Here is a 20,085-nt window from a genome sequence, read left to right on the forward strand (position 1 = left end):
AATATATCAGAGAGTACTAAAGATTTTTAATCAGAATAGTAATTTTCACTTGCTTGAATTCAGGTGGTGGAGGAGGGAAGTCTGAGGAATCTACATCATCATAAACATCACTGTCTCCACAATCTGAAACAGTAATATTAAAACAGATTCAAAATTATTATGTTACAGATCAGAACAGTATACGTAAGTTAACCAGAAACTGCAGCATCTTGTAGTCACTCCTTTTCTGTAGTAACTGTGGGCCCTCTGTTCTGCACAAACTGCTGAGCAAAACATACATAAGCAGCCCTTTTCAGAATAAGACTCTTTATTAATAATAATAGCTATTCACTGATATTTTAATCTTCTTAAGCTGGAACAAGTTTTAGCACATGTTGGCTAATGCAATAACCCTTAATCTTCATTTTAATTAGTCTATTTCCCACTGTGTTGCACCAAAGTATATTTTTAGGATTTTATTTTAATATACACTCAAGCACTTCTGTTGTATTTTGGCCAGCGTAGCATTGACTAGAAGTGGACATGATTCACACGTACACTGGTTTATAGACCACCTTATATTGTTAGAGTAGTGGAAAAGATTTTTACCACAAGAATACACTTTGAATCACATCCAGAGTTTTTGTGGAAAGAAGGCAATTATTCAACTTATCAAATCCATGGCTTAAAAAAGTCACAGTGGGAGATAAAAGGTTTAGAATTCAGTTCAGGCAACAGCCTCCAAACTTGTGAGAGTTTGTTCTTTATTTCCTGGATGAACTGATACTTATGTTTTCTTACAACAACACTGCAGGTGATAAAAATAACAGCAGGCATCTCTCTATGCTTTTGAAGTCTCTCATTAGGAGTTACTTTCCAACTTCATCTATTCACGCTAAATGTTAAATGAAAAGAATAATTGGAAGTCTCCAAGAGAAGCATCCTGCCCTCTTTAAAAATACATTAAACTGTTTTCTAGGAAGCTTGCACTGTATTGGTATTTCCTCATCTGTAGCCAACTCAGTCACCACATTTCAAATTTGTTTGCTAGGACTGGGTAAGTACTGGGAAATTCTGTGTCCTTCCTTGGATATGTTTTTGTGACTAACAAGATACAGAGTAATATATGCAGGATAAAAAAGATCAGTAATCAATATGGGGACAAAACAATAGACTATTAATTACCTTTTCCAAACTGCTTTGTTGAAGGACACCTTCTGGGAAAAGAAATGAAAAAGAAAGGAAAAGAAAGGAAAAGAAAGGAAAAGAAAGGAAAAGGAAAGGAAAGGAAAGGAAAGGAAAGGAAAGGAAAGGAAAGGAAAGGAAAGGAAAGGAAAGGAAAGGAAAGGAAAGGAAAGGAAAGGAAAGGAAAGGAAAGGAAAGGAAAGGAAAGGAAAGGAAAGGAAAGGAAAGGAAAGGAAAGGAAAGGAAAGGAAAGGAAAGAAGAAAAGAAAAGAAAAGAAAAGAAAAGAAAAGAAAAGAAAAGAAAAGAAAAGAAAAGAAAAGAAAAGAAAAGAAAAGAAAAGAAAAGAAAAGAAAAGAAAAGAAAAGAAAAGAAAAGAAAAGAAAAGAAAAGAAAGAAAAGAAAAGAAAAGAAAAGAAAAGAAAAGAAAAGAAAAGAAAAGAAAAGAAAAGAAAAGAAAAGAAAAGAAAAGAAAAGAAAAGAAAAGAAAAGAAAAGAAAAGAAAAGAAAAGAAAAGAAAAAAAAGTGGCCATTAAATATTTATATCACACTGACAGCCTTTCACACCATTTACTACAGTTATGACAGAAGGGCTCCAAGTAATGTCCAGATATTTTTAAGACCTGCTGACACTATCAATTCTCAAGGACCAAGTGTTTTTTACCGCTGAAAACTAGTTAAGAAGTGAATGAGAAAAAATGGTAGTGAAAACATTAATTCCTGACCTAACCACTAAGCATGCTGGGAAGAAGATAATCTCTGCCATTTTCTCCATGATTTAATATTCCTAAAATCTGGATTGGCAGAACTAGATTTACCAGTTTACATCAGCTATGTTGTACTGGTGGAAGAGATGATGCATTTTTTTAAGGAGTATATTTTTTTGTTACGTTTTATTTTCTAGGTTCATGCAACAAATACAGTGTGTAAGTATACTAATTACATTGTGAAGATTAGAAGAAAAGAGGGTGCAATTTGGTGCATGATTCATTAGGCTGCTGTGTGAACATGTTAGTAGCATACGATCAGTGCTTTATTAGAATTAGTTAATGTGCGCTGTGATTTCCTAGCAGACTCTTACAACAAATCTCCATTATCTTCTGCCACATTGACTTTGGTTGTTTTTTCTCGTACACTTTTCTTTTTGTCATCTTTGCCCTTTAGCTTCTTCAAGATTCCCCAGGACCAGAAATAATTCTTATCTTCATCCTGTGATACAGACCTTTGGAGTATGCATGCAATTATCACAATGTAAAATGTAACACTCCTTCCAAAAACTCCAGTTTTGAGGTACATAGTTCTCATTAATGTCAACACAGTGAGAACACGTAACTATTTAAAATGCTCAAGTATGTATTATAGGTACATAGTAATATATATATTATTATGTATTTCTCTCTTACACAGAGATACATTTATAGTTATAGATACTGTCTACCCAATTTCTGACTTTGTGCTGTTATGTAGCAAGCTCTTTTTCATGTTGTTCCCATTTCAGAGTTATTTGGTCTTCTTTGTGATTTTCAAGATGGCAGCTTCTTTTGCTGACACACTAATGTTAGTTACAAAATGGAAATTCTCCTAAAGACCAAAGAACCTTTCCTTTTTTAGATTCATATATCACCTGATGCCAACTCACTTACTGAAAAGCCCAACTATTCCTAATTAGTATTTCAAATTTTAAGAAAAGCCAAAATTTAAACACAGATATTTAAATGATATGAAAACATACCCAGGAGCAGCATCTGAGTCATCAACTCCATCATAAATTTCTTGATCAGAAGGAGGAGGAGGGAACATCTCTTTAAGAAATCAGAGAGTAAGTTAATGTATTTATATTTAATGTGTCTGAACATGGTACTAATTACTGGCCTCAGCGTGGCAGATGTCTGTGCAAAGTCTGTGCAATATTCTTATAAACTGAGTTTTTCTGTAAACCCACAGAGCCTATTTATTAAAACAGCAGTTGAGACATATTCCAGTTGGGCACGCCATTTAAACATGGCCTTGCCACTAACAAGAGCATGAATAGAGAAAACAAATGAATTTACACTGTATTTGATGAAATTCTCAGCAGGTGGTTTTGTTCCATTTGGTATGATGACTTTTTTTGTGTGTTTCTGTTTGAGATGATTGCAGATGTCAGACCAGCACTTCAAGCAGATGACACCTTGTGTTCATCCATGGGAGTTACAGACGAGTGCAATGCAAGCTCCCCATTTTGGCCACTGTTCTGACCTCTGAGCACCACCTCCCTCAGCACAGGGCTAGCTCAGTTTCCATACCCAGTTCCAGCCGCTGGTCAGAGCTCCTAGTGAAATCTGTACTTATCTGGCAGCAGCTTCATTCAGAACTGCCAGGGGATGCTTCTCCCATGACTAGTATCTAAACTCTAAGCTGAGAAGATGATCTGCGCTCTTGTGATCAACAGAGAATGCTACATAAATATATGTGTTACCAAAGAGGAAACTGATTTGAATGTGTGTTTTTGACAGTGTGGAACTACTGCAGTTATAACAGTTAGGACTCCAGAGTATTGCTGGAACTGAAATACCCTTCAAATCTGCCATAAAAAATTCAACTTCAATTGTTAATATCATTGGTTGTTTCAGAGATGGATTTATCTGGCACAAAATCTGTTTTCTAGTTATGTCTTTCCTGTTTTGCGAGGTTATTTACCTTGTCATAAAAATACCTTAATTGTCAATAATCTAGCATGCTTCCAATTCACAGTATGTGAAGATAAATTCATTTTCATCCAAGTTCATGCAGGTGTGTAAGAAAGTGAATTTGGCCACCATGGTTCCTTGCTTGTTGTTAGTTAGCTAATGCATAGCATGATTATGGGTAATTACTGCGTTATACTGCACTATTTGGAAGCTGCGGAGGCCTGGATCTGAAGGTAAGTAGTATACAGAAACAACTTCCTCCAAAAGCACACATAGAAACTTACTTCCAGCTCCATTTCGACCACCACTCTGACTGGAAGAACAAAAACAACAGGAGTTTTAGAGAAGACTCTACTTTGAACGAACAAACAAACAAACAGTACAACACATCATGATTACCTCTTGCTTTAACTGTTCTTAGTTCTAAACCTTCTGGCTTTGGTACTTTTTTGTGTGCTGCAAATTACGTGCTGAAAGCTGAGGCACAGGTCTACACGCACTATCGGGGCTGCAACTGAATGTGCCACTTCTGTTTTTGTGTCTGCCTTCAAGAACTGACTTCTTGCAGTTAAAAAGTAGGTGTGCTTTCAGAAATGCTAAAGGAAGTATGTCATCTAATTCACAAGTGAATTAGCTCTTAGATGAGGAGAGATTAGCTTTCAGCAGTTAGGTAAAGGAATTTAGAAAATTTGCTCTGTTTTTATCCCTGGAAATAGTTTATTACAAAATAGATGGAAAGGTGTTTTAGAATATCATTCACAATAATTCACAGTGGAATAAGTCAGAGTAATCTATGGCCTCTTCAGTTAATATAAAAGGGCAAGAGACACGGCATTTGTAATTGAAGTTGTGAGGGAAATTTGCAGAGATCTAAGCAGATATTTTAAGGTATATATAGGTGCACATTTTCAGATCTTCAGCATACTTAAACTTAATTGATATTAATTGATACTATTGGAAATTTATGTCATTTTCATTTAATTTCTAGGAGATGCAAGCCATTGTCTAGAGCTGTTAACTAATTATGTATTCAGAAAGTTTTTTTTATTGCTGTTGATGTCATTAAGCCGAAGAAAAAAATATAGCTTATGATCACAGGATAACTCAAGTTGGAAGAAATCTTAGGATGTCATGTAGTTTAGCTGGATGGAAATTATATTATAACCTGACTGAACACATGAGAGTACACCCACACCCTTTAGATTCACCCCTTATGAGGCAATTTTCATGGGATTAAATGGTAAGCCAACAAACTTATTGCTCAACTGTCTTTTAATAGGTGATGCTTTAAACCTCTAACTGCATGTTTCTAGAATTTCAAGGATTAGTGTGATGTTCTAACAGTAATTGTAAATAATCTGATAGGCTCATGGTAACTAAGATTAATTCCAGGTCAAACTCTTGTTTTAACGTACATCAAAGTGAGATTTTTCTTAAACTCTTGTACCAAGAACTAGTGAAATACAGTAGCCCTAGTATTTTGTTAATTTTGGAATATAAATAATACTCCTGATAATGGGATAATGCTGTTTGGTAAAGAGGCTTTTTTATAGTGTAGCATTCTTACAGTGGTTTAAAAACAAGTTGATGCACTTCAGACCTTCCAACAGTTCATGCTCATGAACTGAAAAGAATGTTACTGATCACTAGAGAAGATAAAAAAGTCAAAATACAATCCCTAAGAATTTAATGAATATGAGCCATTTATTCAGCTACCCAGGTTCATTTAACTATCATTTCTGTATGCAACAATGTAAGTATTCGTTTACTTTTGAATTTAATTAATTTGAAGAATTTTCCTACATCACTTGCATTGAGGTGGTTAATTGTGATGCGTGACATAGTGAAATGGATTGGCCAAAGCAACTTCTGTGATGGAAGTACCTTACACTTAGAGTATCTAGGCCCCAGAATAACTTGAATAACTCTTCTGACTACCATTACTATGATATGAGACTAATGTGCACTGAGGGAAATAGATACTGAGCAACCTGCAAAAATATCAGATACAAAACCATATTAGTTACCTAAAGAATGCCAGCCCAAAGGCAGATCTTCAAAGTGCTGCTTTTGGAGCTCATGAGGCAGTTCTAGCAGCTGAGGATCATCTGTGACCCAGCCAGACAGCTGCGATCATTTTATTCCAGACAAGTCTCTAAGCAAAGGTGCTGGGAAGCACTAAAATCAGATGTAATAACTGAATGCTGCATGATGGTTGTCCTACACTCTGAAATCCTCTATGCTTATACACAGACCTCTTATCTGAATTCCAGTGTATGTGATTCTGCACATCAGGACACAGGATGGAAAATGAGCACTGGTTTGCTACTTCATGAGACAGAAACAGACTCTCATATTAAGGCCAGGTAACAGAGTTACTACATTCATTTTGAGTTATACGATAGCTCCAGCTCCTATCACAATGTTATAAATATACTACCTTGCCAGTAAATTTGATATCGGCTGGAGATGGCCATTTCCTAGCTGCAGGTCTCTTTGACATTAGAAGCATGGAACACTGAAGTAGAGAGGCTGCGAAGTAGCACTGCATTACAAATGCACTGGGGACTGTTTAATTGTAGAACTTGATCTAGGGGAAGGTGCCCTTGTTCATGACAGAGAAGCTGGAACTAGATTATCATTGAAAGTTCTGTTTTGCAATTCTACTTTTTATAACACAAATTTAAAGGAAATGTAGCTCACACCTATATCAGGCTATATCAGGGAATTTAAAAGGCTTGTTTTTTTCTTTTCTGACACACACACACACACACAAGTTTTCTCCTGAGGGTGAGTGTTTATAGATTCTGAACCACTGAGTCCATTCTTATTCCTTCAACTACTTCAGAATGAATAGTTCAGTGACATGTTTTGGATACAAATAATTGTTTTTGTTTTATGAAAAAAGCCTACTTGGTAGTTGTAAAACTTCTCCTGTTCAGGCTGTCTGAGATGATTCCTTTTAGTGTGTTCCTTATACATACCTGCTAATACTGTCCTGCTCTCCAATATCATCATATACCTCTTGGTCAATCTCTGGTTGCTTCACAACAGTTTGTTGTTTTGTTTTTAAGGAATCATAATCAATTTCCACTACAGTTGTTTTAATGTATCCATCTAAATAAATAAAACCATGTTAATTACAGAGTTTTAAAGCCTGCAGTAAAAAGAGCATATTAACAGAAAGTACAGAATCACTGATTACGTTATATTGGATCATCTTTGAAAACGTTCATAGAAATGTGTCATTCTATCTGCCTACATATGTACAAATCTCAGACCCATCTCAGCCCTCCTCTACCTGTGTCAAGTTAACTTCATCTTTGCTTCTCAGCTAGAGCTGAAGAATTTCTTGAGCAGGCCCCAGGAAGCAAAGCTGGTACAAGCTGGGACCACTGTGGTCTTTTGGCATGTTTTATACAGTCCATGACAAAGATTCCAACAGGATGTAAGGAAGGAGAGACACCTTTTTTTGCAAGGATTGTGCTTTGGGTTGGTAGACACACTGGAGCTGTATTACCATCCTCCTCTCTGTGGAATATCACTAAAGAGAACTAATTATATTCCCAAGTGCACTCTCCCAGCTCTCTTGTTCTATCCTCATGTGGGAAATGTTTCTTTAATGTCTTCTAATGCCGAGTACTACAAAGTGCTCAACTGGTACTGTCCAGCTGTACATGTGTGAGGTCATATTGAAATTGTTATTTCAGTCTCCTCAAAATTTAAAGCAGTGCTCTTAATAACTTATACTGATTTTAATGACTTCCATTGATTTTATGGATCATCTTTCAATATCTTTGCTACACCTCCAAAGTCAGATAGTCAGCCCTTCACCATAGTCATGGATCCACTGAATTTGTTAATACAAGTAGAAAAATGTCTTATATTTCAGACAAAACAAAACAAACAAACAAAAAAAACCACTTATTATAAGATCTTCTATTCCCTGTTTCTAATTTAGGCACATCCATTTTATTTCTCATAGAACAACTTGAAAAAGCCAACATCATTACTTGCATGGAGCCAAATTCTGATGCTACTTCGAAGGATGATATTGAATTACCTCCCAACAGGTCCTTGAAGATCCCAGTGTATGCCTAGAATAGTTCCTAACTTATTGTAGTAACTGTTGATGCTACATTATGTTGTACAATAACTTGCTGCAATGAACTGAGGCCTGCATGCTGTGTAAAGACAGCAGAGCTCATGGTAGTAATTACTACTTTGTTGATGAGTGACTCAGCCTTGTTAAGGTGACTCTTTTGGTGAAATGCTGCGTGCACACTCACATTCCCTTTCTTATAGTGAAAGCATTCAGTAGCACAGTGAAGAAGCAGAACTTACAGCACCCTTTTATCCTGCCCAGCCACTTTCCTTCTGGGTTGTCTGTTAGACGAATTATTTCAATTTGATCCCCCTGCTTGACAGTCAGTTCATTCTTCCCTCCCTTGCTGTCAATACAAGCTCGTGCCTGATGAAGAACTTGGATGGGTCCTGTTAACTGTGGAGAAAAAACAATGAAAAAAGTCACAGATGTAGAAAAATACAGTTCTTTCCCAGATGTTCACGCAAAAGATAAAATAACTATCATGATGACTACTTGTTTAGTTGACATTTAAAGTACTATAGGCAAATAAAAACACATCACCCTTTCTTCCAACTTACGAACTATAGTTAAAACTGGGTGTTGAAAGATAGAAATAAAGCAGCTGAATGAGTGGAAGAAGCACAACAATAGAAGACTAAAATCAAACTGTGTAGCTGTTTCTCACAGAGCAGATTTGTATTTGATTCTACCAGGCAGCTCCACGTAGTTCCAGCGGAACTACTGATATGAAGAAATCTCCTGTAAGATTAAGAAAGTCTTCCACACAAGTCATGTGCAGAAAATTATGCTTTATAAGTGATTCTACAAGCACCTCTAAGAGGTGATTGCCCAGTTTGGTAAAATTCAGGAGTTTCTTTATGTATGTTGAGGGGAAACTTGTTTGGATTTTAATTTCTGTGCCTTACCATATCAGTAGTCTTGCAGAAAGATTTGGCTGTTAACAGCTACAGACTGTCTTAGGAATATCTATTCTTATATGAAGTAGATTTGTCACAAACCCCCTGACAAACATCAGCTAATTCACTATTAACTATTAATATTTTCCTTTAATATTTGCTCTTCAGCTCATGCCAAGGCTAAGATGTGGGAGAATCACAGTGGTGTTGCTGTGCACAGTGCATAGCAGAAAGCAAGAAATATAAATCCACCTACTGTGTACAAGGAAACCAAAGGGAACAGAGTGAGAACATCACAAATAAGAATCAATTAAAAGAATATGATTGGCAGCTTTTTAAACTGTGGGAGTGTGCTGACCACCAGCTACATAAAAATGACAGAAAGCAGAAAGAACTACCTCATAACTCAGATCTTAGTCTCTGACAGTAACTGTAGCTTCCATACAAATGTATCATACACCCTTCCAACCCATTTAAGCCAGAAGTCCCTCTGAGCTGGAGACTAAGGAAAGGGTAATGTGATGCTATTTAATGCTGAAATCTCTTAGAGGCTTGATATGGTTGTATCTAGATCAAGTTAAGCAAACAGTATGAAGTATATGGTCCCCACTTTCCACTTTTATAAGGGGCTTTTGCTGCTATTCAGTGAAGGAAAATTATTTTAAGGCTTTTTTTTTTTTTTTTTTTTCCTTTCCCATAAATAGAACATAAGGGAATTCAGTGAAAACAGAAACAGCATAAACACTGAAAAAACGTCTTCAGTACAGAGTCTGAAATCAGTCATATGCCAAACATAAAAGGGTAGGTGAAAACTGTACTCAGGATTTATCCAGGTGCTTGACCTACCTAGCAGAACAAATACACTTCTCAGCTGTCTGCAAAACTATTTTGAACTCAGCAATGCTGATTAATGAATCTTAGATGTCTTTGCCCAGTGTACAAAACAAAGTGCTTACTTTGAATTTCTTCCTTATTTCCTGCTCTTTCTTTTCTTTTTCTTTTTGTTCTTTCTTTTCTTGGTCCAATCTTTTCTTTTCTTCCTTTTCCGACCTCTTCTCTTTTTCCCTTGATGTTCTAGAATTAACAACAATGCAAATCTCAATAGAGGTTTCTTACCCAACATCAAAAAATGGCTACACATGACAGAAGACTACTTCTCTCAGTGAAACCAAAGATGCAAATTCTAAACCCAAACGCGGTTGTAAAAGATTGAAGAAGTAGCCCTCTCTCTTGTACCACATACATAATTTAAAGCAGCAGTTTTCAAGATGACAATATAGCAGAAAGGAAGGCTGGCTCTGCATGTGCGCATCCAAACAATTCTGAGCTTATTTTGTTAAGGAGGCTTGGAAACTGGTAGCAGTATGGGTGCCAAATACATATCCAGGCTATCAGTGGTTCACAAAGCCTGAACCTATCAGGGTCATGCTGTTTTAAACTTAATTGAATTATATTCCAGTGGTCAACGTAAAATGTACTGCATCGTAAGTGGACTTAGTACACTAGGGTACATTGCCTGTGATGCCTTGTATACCAGATTGTACTAAGATGTGGGGATGTAAGTAGGACGATAGTTACAGCTTTGCTGTAACTTTTCAAAGGAAATTTAACAAGAAATTATTACTGAAAGTCATTCTACTTCTGAAACAATATTTTGGTGTAGGAACTTTAGAATCTCATTTATTCCAAAGGAATTAAAATGTTTCTTTACATCCTAGCATACAGTGAATCCCATATACCTAGCTATTGGTGCAGTGAGACACTCCTCAAAATGAAGGGCTAACAGGTGAGCAGAGCGCTGATTTCAGCTCTACAGAAATGCCAGGAGTCTTGGGCCATGAGAGCTGTAAATCCAGTCACTCATACAAATTCATTTATGTATACTTATATACAAAGCAAGAACAGCCACAACAAAAGGATCTCTGTGAGATCATAATACTGAGGGGGCTGACCTTGCTTTTGCTTCTAAGCAGTAATTCCAAATAGAGATTCATACATGTTCATTAGATCAGAAATCAGATTTTTCTGTTACCTAGCTCACAGTAATAACATGGCTTTATTAAAGGCTTTTTTTCCACCCCAGGGCATATGAGATATAAGTTGGAAATAACCTGTGAACAATCTGACTTTCCCCAAGTGAAATGGATGAATCCAATAATGCTTGGTAGCAACTGCACTGGAATCACTTCTATTGCACCACATGAAGCACCTGTTCTAGGAAGCTTTTGCTAATAAAAATACAGGGGTTTGTAGGCTTTTGCTAATAGGCTACAGGGTTTTAAATTAATACCTCATGTCATTTATGTCCTCATACATCTCTCCATCACTTCCTTGGTCCTGTAAGACAAAAGTCATTTTAAATGGCTTAGATACATCTGAAAAGAAGATGAGCTTCACAGACAACATAAAAACATTTACAGCAAGATTTTCATACTCATTCTTTTTTTTCACCTGACTTTGTATTTATGATATCAGCTATAGTGCCCTCAATTGTTGCTATCACAGCAGCACAATGCTTCATCAAAAGTGGATGTTTTAAATTACAATGCTAGTCCTGGAAAACCTTTATCTGCAATGATTATTGCATTGCTATGATGAAAGTGCCACAGTTAGTAGCAGTAATATTCCACTCTGGAATGCTTGGGATCTAAATGGAAGTCAGATTAGGGTCTGAGAACCTGTTTTAGTCCTAGTTCAGCCAGGTACTCGCATGTATCAAGACAAACCTGTGCTTAGCTGATGCAAGTCATTTATTACTGTAATAGAAGAGGGCCCTTGTTTCTGGGAAAGCCCAGTGAGATTAAGTGTCAGAAGAAATAGAAGGTTTGTTTTGTTTTTAAAGAAAAACAGCAGCAGCAACAACAACAAAACACACTTTTTTTGTTAAAAAAATAAACTAATGTCAAGCCAGCTTTGATAATTAGCTCTGCTTACACAGTTTTATTTATGTCCTGCATAATAAGTACTTCTACGATTTATTGTCAATATGGCTGGATTCATTCCGCAACTCATTTTCTAATTAATTGGAAGTAACTTGTACTAAAAAGGATAAATTTATCAGGGAGGATAACACTTACCCCATCTTTGTTTCCAGGACCTGTTTAACCAGAAATAAAAATCAGGATATTATTTTTTTGTTGTACAAAAGCAATTCAATCTAGTGTTAATTCTTTACAGACTGCTAAAACACGAGTGGTATTAACTGGAAATAAATGCAGGCTCTTACTTTCAGTGAAGATTTGAGAGTGGAAAAAACAGAGGTTTTCAAGGTATTTTTTCTTGTACATTGTAAAGTGGTCATACCTGCCACAAACACTTTACCTGCTGTTTTGTAAAAAATAGCTTATTTTGCCACAGTTTTAGAAGTGAAAAATTTGTTTTCAAGATTCATCAGTGACACTGACAAACTCACCTATGCAATTTTTATGGAAAAATGCCTGCTTATACTGAAAATCAACGTTTTTTTGTGTTTTTTTTAAAAAAAAAAAAAAAAAAAAAAAAAAAAAAAAAAAAAAAAAAGATAACTTGGTCTGAGCAAGACCACAAGCAACTTTCTTGCACCAGCTCTGCAGCTGTGTAGGGGGTGCAAAGGTTTTCCTGTTAAGCTGGTGTCTGCCCTGAGCTGCAGGAGGAGGAGGAAATCTGAATCCACCACTTCCTCCTCCCTGCACAGAAAGGTTTGGTGAGCAAAGAGCTTGGGCTCGGATGTAGCTCCAGTGCCCACAGTGCTGTACAGTGTGGATGTCCATCACTCTAGAGGACACATACTGTGCCTGGCACAGAGTGATGCCTCCAGAAGAGAAATCAGAAGGCAGACTGAAATTCTTTGTGTTGCAATCTGCTTGCTTCTCTGGCTGCTCCTGGTACAGCACAGCCACTCACTGCCTCTTACAGAAGGCAGATCAGAAAGAAACACTAGAAGCACAATCAAAATATTATTATTTTCTTAATCAAGTATAAAACAACGCCTGTTTCACTGGAGTGCACAGCTTCAGCTCTGAAAGAACAGCATTCATTTGGGTTTGGATTTTAAAATCTGGTAATTTACAGTCCCACTGTATTAGGCACAACAACAAAACAAAAACGGGGGGATTAGGGGAGGAGAGTGGAAGAGAGATATTTAAAGCAGTTCCTGAAAGGATGTCATATTAATTGTAAAACAGCTATTATGAGAAAAACTTCTTCATTTATAAAACTTCAGTACCAGAATAATCAGTTACACCAATCACTCACAAACACATTAAGATACAATATGCTTTTGCTTCTCTTATAAATACAATTTACTTACAGCTTCATATAGCTGTTATTATTTAAAACTTACCCATCCTACCCTGTAAAAGAAATTCAACATCATCATAGTTTTCTTCAGTCTCTGGATTTCTGTAAATAAGAGAAAGGGAACACGTGAAAGCTATAAAGATGAATTTATAGTTGCATTTTCATATAGCTATTTTTCTGGTGTCTTCTTCTATTATTTTATAGAATGACAGGGGACCCTGTTGAGACTTACATGTTCCTTAAGTACTCATGCAATTCCCTAAGCTGCTCTTCATGTGATTAGAACCTCACCTTGGTCCTGAGTGTGAATGGAGAAAATGAGCTGAAGGCACTCAGACACCATGGGGATGGGTGTGGTATGAGAAATACAACAGGCACATGGGCTGACCCAGTGGAGTGTCGGCTGGTTATCTTAATCACACTCACAGATGAAGGCTTCTCACACAATATACAAGCAGAACACCAGATGTTTTGCACAATGGTAAATATAGCTCTACAGATTGCTCCCTGACTTGTATGGCAAGTGCAAACAGCGGACAGGAGAAACCACAACTTAAGGATAGGTCAGGTATAAGGGCTCTGGCATTGCCAAAGTGCTGCCAAACCAAGAGAAGTAAGAAACTGAAAATTTAGCCCGAAATTACATTAGAGATATTTAACTTTTGAACACTCTATAATAGTCGAATGAGGACTGTCAATCTGGGTATTCATTCAATAGAGGGGTGTCACGGGAGCGAGGAGAGGAGAACGGGACCACCCCTAACAAACACCGACCCACCGGGGCCGCCGCGGCCGCCAGGGGGGGACGGAGCACAGCTCCAGGGTGCGGGCAGAGCCCAAAGCGCTGCCGGCCGGTCCCAGCTCCCATACATCTCCCCGTCTGCCCTTAGAAGCAAGCTGCTAGCAGGAAGAGAGCTCGATAGTATACTCAGAGCTCGATATTATCCTCAGCTTGTTTCCGGTCAGCTTGCACGCCGTAAAGAAGTGCTCTCCCCTCTTCACCGCGGCGGCTTTTCAGAGAAGGGCGATGTAAGACCGAGTGTAACGGAGGCTTCTAATATTATCGCGGCCGGCCAGGCTGCGCTCCGTCGTGCGGTTTCACACCGACCGCTGATCTCAGTTCCTCGCGCTCGCACGGTGGGGTGTCAGCTAAGACAGACTGACCCTCCTGACTCCTTCCCTCCGGAAAAATGCACGGGAAGGCTTCAGTTATTGACTCAGCTGACTTTACGAAAGCATACGAAATGTACCTCTTCGGAGTACAAAACCCAGCAGGATGTCTGTCTGCTCCCTCCCCTACCCCCTTACCAAGGGACGGAGAAAGTGTCCTTATAGATAACGCTATCTTGGGAAACAACTAAATGGATGGAGAATCCAAACTAACAGAAAACTTACCCAGACAGAGCAGGGAAAGGGTAAGATGAGCAAAATGCCCAGAAACCTGGAAAATGGTCTTCAGCTGCTACTACATGAACAAACTGGCAGAAATAGGAGAGAAGATGAAAGACCTGGGATGTTAAACTCACTTACACTGTTTCAGAGCTGGGCTTGACATTTCTTGGCGGCAGGCTGGGAGCTGCAGGGCAATGCAGGGATGGGTGAGAGGCAGGTGGAGGGGGTGGTGCAGGTGGGGAGGCTGCTGCTGGGGTAGGTGCCATCTGTTTAAACCCTTCATTCTTAGGGTCTGTAAAACAAACAAACAAAAACAAACAAAAACAAATGAACAAACAAGCAAAACCAGAACAGACTAAATTAACCAAGCAATCAGCTCAAGAAGTTTAGAAGAGCTGGAAACCTCAAGTTCTGCCTAGAAGAATGTAATGCCTACAGCAGTCCTTATAAATGTTTCTGCAAACACATGAAAGAGATACTAAAACATCTGTTTGTCCAGTGTATAAGCTGTTGAGCTCTTGAATTATCATTTATTCTACAGTTTGCCTGCAATGATCAATGTCACAGAAACAGTGATGCAGTCTTGCTGGAGTTTTCCTTGCTCAAAACCAAAATCTAAGGGGAGGATAAGAGAAACGAAAAGGCTTCTTGGTATTGATTAAAAGCTGCACACGTCTTTGTACAACTTCAAGTAGATTTGTAATGTCAGCTATAAAAGATTGGACCTAGTGTTTTTACACTGGCAAACCCATACTAAATAAAAGATGCAATTTGGGAAGCTACACCCCCAACAGGTGTAGTCTTAAAAACAAGGTGATGCAGTGCAGGAGGAACACAGAAGCCATAATTATGTGAGTTGACTGCACTGTGTACGTCACTGAATGTGTGCTCCACATACAGGCTGCAACCAAAACCGTCCCAACTATTGCTTTGAGAGTTCATTGTCAGAGAAGTTACTCACACACATTCTAACAAAATCACTGCCTGCATGCCACGATGTTAAGCACAGGATTACATTTTAACTAGCATTAGTGGATTAAAAGCTACCCAGAAGGAATTCTTCCCAGCTGTATGGAGCAAAGTCCAACAAAATCTAAGAAAGAGGAGCAGGAGAAGAAATAATATTCACATGTCAGTTAAGCCAACAACAACAAGAAAAGAAAAGAAAACAAAACAAAACAAAACCCTTTTGACTTCTGGAGGTTCTCTTCAAGCTTACACCTGTGTAGTGGAGATGAAAATCATATCAAGAACAGAATATTCTTCAAAGTGTTGGGAAAAAAACAAAACAAAACAAAACAAAAAAAAAAGTGATTTAAACACAAAACAACAAGTATTTATTATTGCTTAATATCCAGACTGAAACTTAGTAAGAGACTGAAAGAGCTTTCCTGAGCTGTTTGGGAGTCTGAAATTCAATTGAAAAAGCTCTTGTACAGATTTTCATTATTATTATTATTATTATTATTATTTTGTAAATTTATAGAGCAGAATGTTTAATTTATCCACAATGCATGCCCCAAAATAACGTTAAGAATCCTATTACCTGCCATTTTAGCAATACTATGAGACAGAATGAGGAGCCAGAAGCCTATTGTATTACACAATAAAATGCTGGACAATATAAATGTTCTGTGCCTCATTTCTCTACTTCAGATCATTGTTGGGGGAAGAAAACAGGAGCAAGAGTTAGAAACATAGAATCATAGAATCACTCAGGTTGGAAAAGACCTTAAAGATCATCAAGTCCAACCAATTATTCTTATCTCCTTACATTAGCAGACTCATGTGGCAGGGAAGTTGCTATACTAGGTTTATTTTACCTATTTTTGGTAACAAATACCAGAACAAACTGAATTTGTCATGCACCCAATCTACAATTTGCTGCTCGGAGCTAGACATGTGTGTATGAATTCTTCCCAATAACCTCCTAGTCTACAACTGCTGTGAGTTTAGATAAGCTAAGCATGCTTTCTACATGGTAGCATTTCTCGAAAAAGTTATCTTCCATGGACTTGTGCAGTCTCTCCTCTGCATGCAAGAGCACTGCAATGACATCATACTAGCAAGAATCACAAACACTACAACAGCCCAGGCTGGGTTAGTTCCACCTGACCCAGACTCCCTCTCCAAGTGGAGTCAACAATTCACAGCTCCTTGAAGCAACACAGAATCACAGAATTATAGGGGTTGGAAGGGACCTCTATAGATCATCGAGTCCAACCCCCCTGCCAAAGCAGGCTCCCTATACCACGTCGCACAGGTAGGCGTCCAGGCGTGTCTTGAATATCTCCAGAGAAGGAGACTCCACCACCTCCCTGGGCAGCCTGTTCCAGTGCTCCGTCACCCTCACCGTAAAGAAGTTCTTGCGCACATTCGTGCGGAACTTCCTATGCTGGAGTTTCAGCCCGTTGCCCCTAGTCCTGTCCCCACGCACTACTGAAAAGAGACCAGCCTCGCCACTATAGCTCCCACACCCCAGGTATTTATAAACCTGGATCAAGTCCCCTCTCAGCCTTCTTTTCTCAAGGCTAAACAGACCCAGTTCCCTAAGTCTCTCCTCGTAGGGGAGATGGTCCAGGCCCTTCACCATCTTTGTGGCCCTCCGCTGGACTCTTTCCAAGAGATCCCTGTCTTTTTTGTACTGGGGAGCCCAGAACTGGACACAGTATTCCAGATGAGGCCTCACCAGGGCAGAGAAGAGGGGGAGGATCACCTCCCTTGACCTGCTGGCTACGCTCTTTTTAATGCACCCCAGAATGCCATTGGCCTTTTTGGCTACAAGGGCACACTGCTGGCTCATGGCCAACCTGTCGTCCACCAGGATGCCCAGGTCCCTCTCAGCAGAGCTCCTTTCCAGCAGGTCTTCCCCCAACCTGTACTGGTGTATGCAATTATTTCTACCGAGATGCAAGACTCTACACTTGCTTATGTTAAACCTCATCCGGTTTCTTACTGCCCAGCTCTCCAGCCTGTCCAGGTCTCTCTGAATGGCCGCACAGCCTTCAGGCGTGTCAGCCAATCCTCCCAGCTTCGTGTCATCAGCAAACTTGCTGAGGGTGGCCACTATCCCCTCATCAAGGTCGTTGATGAAGATGTTGAACAAGACTGGACCCAGCACAGACCCCTGGGGGACACCACTAGTCACAGGCCTCCAGCCAGACACCGCACCGCCAACGACAACCCTCTGCACTCTGCCAGTCAGCCAATTCTCGATCCACTTCACCGTCCACTCATCTATCCCATACTTCCTCAGCTTTGTTATAAGGATGTCATGGGGGACCGTATCAAAAGCCTTACTGAAATCAAGGTAGACTACATCTACCGCTCTCCCCCCGTCCACCCAGCTAGTGACATCTTCATAAAAGGCCACCAGGTTGGTCGAGCACGACCTCCCCTTGGTGAACCCATGCTGAGTACTCCTGATAACCTCCTTTTCTCCCAGTTGTCTGGAGATGGCATCCAGCACAAGCTGTTCCATCACCTTCCCTGGGACAGAGGTGAGGCTGACTGGCCTATAATTACCCGGGTCATCCTTCTTGCCCTTTTTGAAGACTGGGGTGACATTGGCCATCCTCCAGTCTTCAGGCACCTCCCCAGTTCTCCAAGACCTTTGAAAAATTACAGAGAGCGGCTTAGCAATAACCTCCGCCAGCTCTCTCAGCACCCGCGGGTGCACCCCATCAGGTCCCATGGATTTATGGACATTAATGTTTCCTAAGCACTCACGGACCACCTCTTCCCTGACTAAAGGGAAATCTCCCATTCCCCAGATTCTCTCATCAACCACCGGGGACTGGGATTCCTGGGGGAGAGCCCTTTCACTAAAGACAGAGGCAAAGAAGGCGTTCAGTATTTCCGCCTTCTCAGCATCCCCCGTTACCAGAACACCCCCCTCACTTAGTATGGGGCCCACATTCTCCCTAGCCTTCCTTTTGCTGTTAACGTACTTAAAAAACCCTTTTTTATTATCCTTTATCTCCTTAACTAGATTCAGCTCCAGGTGGGCTTTAGCCTTCCTGGTCACATCTCGGCAGTCCCTGACTACATTCTTATATTGTTCCCAAGTGGCCAGACCCTTTTTCCACATATCGTGTACTTTCTTCTTTCTGCGGAGCTTGCACATGAGTTCCTTACTCATCCACGCAGGTCTCCTGGCACCTTTTCCTGACTTCTTAGTTACAGGGACGCACCGATCCTGAGCCTGGAAGAGGAGCCGTTTGAATGCTAACCAGCTCTCACAGGCCCCCTTGCCTTCTAGCACCTGAGCATAACAAAAGTAAATTTGATGAGATTAAAATATGTGACATCATAAAACCTTAATGCCGAAGGGGCAATTTTTCTTCAATAGCCTAGACCCAAAACAATGTGAAATAATACTTTCTCTTAGTACTGAGAAGACTGCAGTGGTGATAATGTGTGTCAACTGGAGAGAGCTCAAGGGAGAACAGTGGGAATGACTAGAGATCTTGAAAACATGAATTCCTGGAGACACTGAATGAATTGTGGTTATTTTGGTGAAGATGGCAAGACCAAAGGAAAGCAAAAAAGTCTCTGACAAACAACAGTTCTTTTTTAAAAAAAGAAAATAATAATAAAAACAACAACAAAAAAACATCCCCTACTTCTCCACTTCTATTGTAGAGATGACAAGAACTGATGAGCTTAAAGACCAGCATTAGCTATCAGGAGGCATTTTCTAGTTTTCCTGTTTTGGAACTACAGGCAACCAAATATTAGTCTAAGGAGCATTTGCAAAAAGCTTTCTTTTCCCCAAAACTTTATGATTATATGAAGATTTCTTAAGGGCAAAACTCCAAAAGATTATTGCTATAGTCCCAAAGTTGTTATGCATCAAACTTTTTTGTCACATCATTGTCCTTATTCAAACGTCCAGTTGTTTATCCTCTCTGTTGTCTAGATTACTATTTTTTTTTTTTTTTTTTTTTTTTTTTTTTTTTTTTTTACAAGGCACTGAACTACCTAATTTTCATGTAACTTTCAGTTCATTTTCATTTAACTTTTTGGAGTCTCTGTTCATTGAGACTGCCAGCTATAATCCCTTATTTCTCCAAAGTCCCTGATGAAGATTAGTAACACTAAGTATTTCTCCGAAGCTGGATCCTTTCAAGTGGATTCCAGTCAAAGAATAAAGGCAGAAAGGCTTCTTCCATAAAAGCGATGTTATTTGGTATTAATTACACTCTGAAATTTTTGTGTTTTAACTGTCAATCCCATATCAACTTTTCCACAGTTATGTATCATCCATGCTACAGAATAGCATTACTGTGATTAGTTATTGGACTAAGGTAATGACTCAGCTCAAGTTCCTTTGCATAATACTCCTTCCACCCTCTTGAGAGCCAAATCTGAGCAAAAAGAAAAAAATCTCAGGAAAGAACTCCAGATGCATTTTAAATTAAATACCTTTTAATCATTTTTAGTTATAAGGATTGAACAACCTGTCTGTTTTTATCTGTGTTCATTTCTTGGATCTTAGAAGAACTGAGCGGTCATCATGATAATGGAAACATAGTTTTTCTGTTCTCTAACTGTAGAATTGTCTCTTCTCTGTATTTA

General features: G+C 39.0%; 1 protein-coding gene across 3 annotated transcripts in view; it reads right to left on the minus strand.

Moving 5' to 3' along the window:
- FYB1 (FYN binding protein 1) overlaps window positions 1-20,085 on the minus strand; it is a 60,933-nt gene that overhangs the window by 8,968 nt on the left and 31,880 nt on the right. For 2 of the 3 annotated variants that reach the window (XM_072359461.1, XM_072359463.1), the window contains exons 3-14: window positions 14,644-14,797; window positions 13,157-13,215; window positions 11,913-11,932; window positions 11,126-11,172; window positions 9,792-9,909; window positions 8,176-8,332; window positions 6,816-6,948; window positions 4,116-4,144; window positions 2,895-2,964; window positions 2,244-2,384; window positions 1,165-1,196; window positions 54-123 (exon numbers count right to left, since the gene is read on the minus strand). In XM_072359461.1, the coding sequence (XP_072215562.1) occupies window positions 54-123; window positions 1,165-1,196; window positions 2,244-2,384; window positions 2,895-2,964; window positions 4,116-4,144; window positions 6,816-6,948; window positions 8,176-8,332; window positions 9,792-9,909; window positions 11,126-11,172; window positions 11,913-11,932; window positions 13,157-13,215; window positions 14,644-14,797 (1,030 nt within the window). The remainder of the gene's footprint in view (window positions 1-53; window positions 124-1,164; window positions 1,197-2,243; window positions 2,385-2,894; window positions 2,965-4,115; window positions 4,145-6,815; window positions 6,949-8,175; window positions 8,333-9,791; window positions 9,910-11,125; window positions 11,173-11,912; window positions 11,933-13,156; window positions 13,216-14,643; window positions 14,798-20,085) is intronic. The other variant, XM_072359462.1, reaches the window with a different exon arrangement.

The sequence above is a fragment of the Excalfactoria chinensis genome, chromosome Z, assembly GCF_039878825.1.
Source record: "Excalfactoria chinensis isolate bCotChi1 chromosome Z, bCotChi1.hap2, whole genome shotgun sequence".
Lineage (NCBI taxonomy): Eukaryota > Metazoa > Chordata > Aves > Galliformes > Phasianidae > Excalfactoria > Excalfactoria chinensis.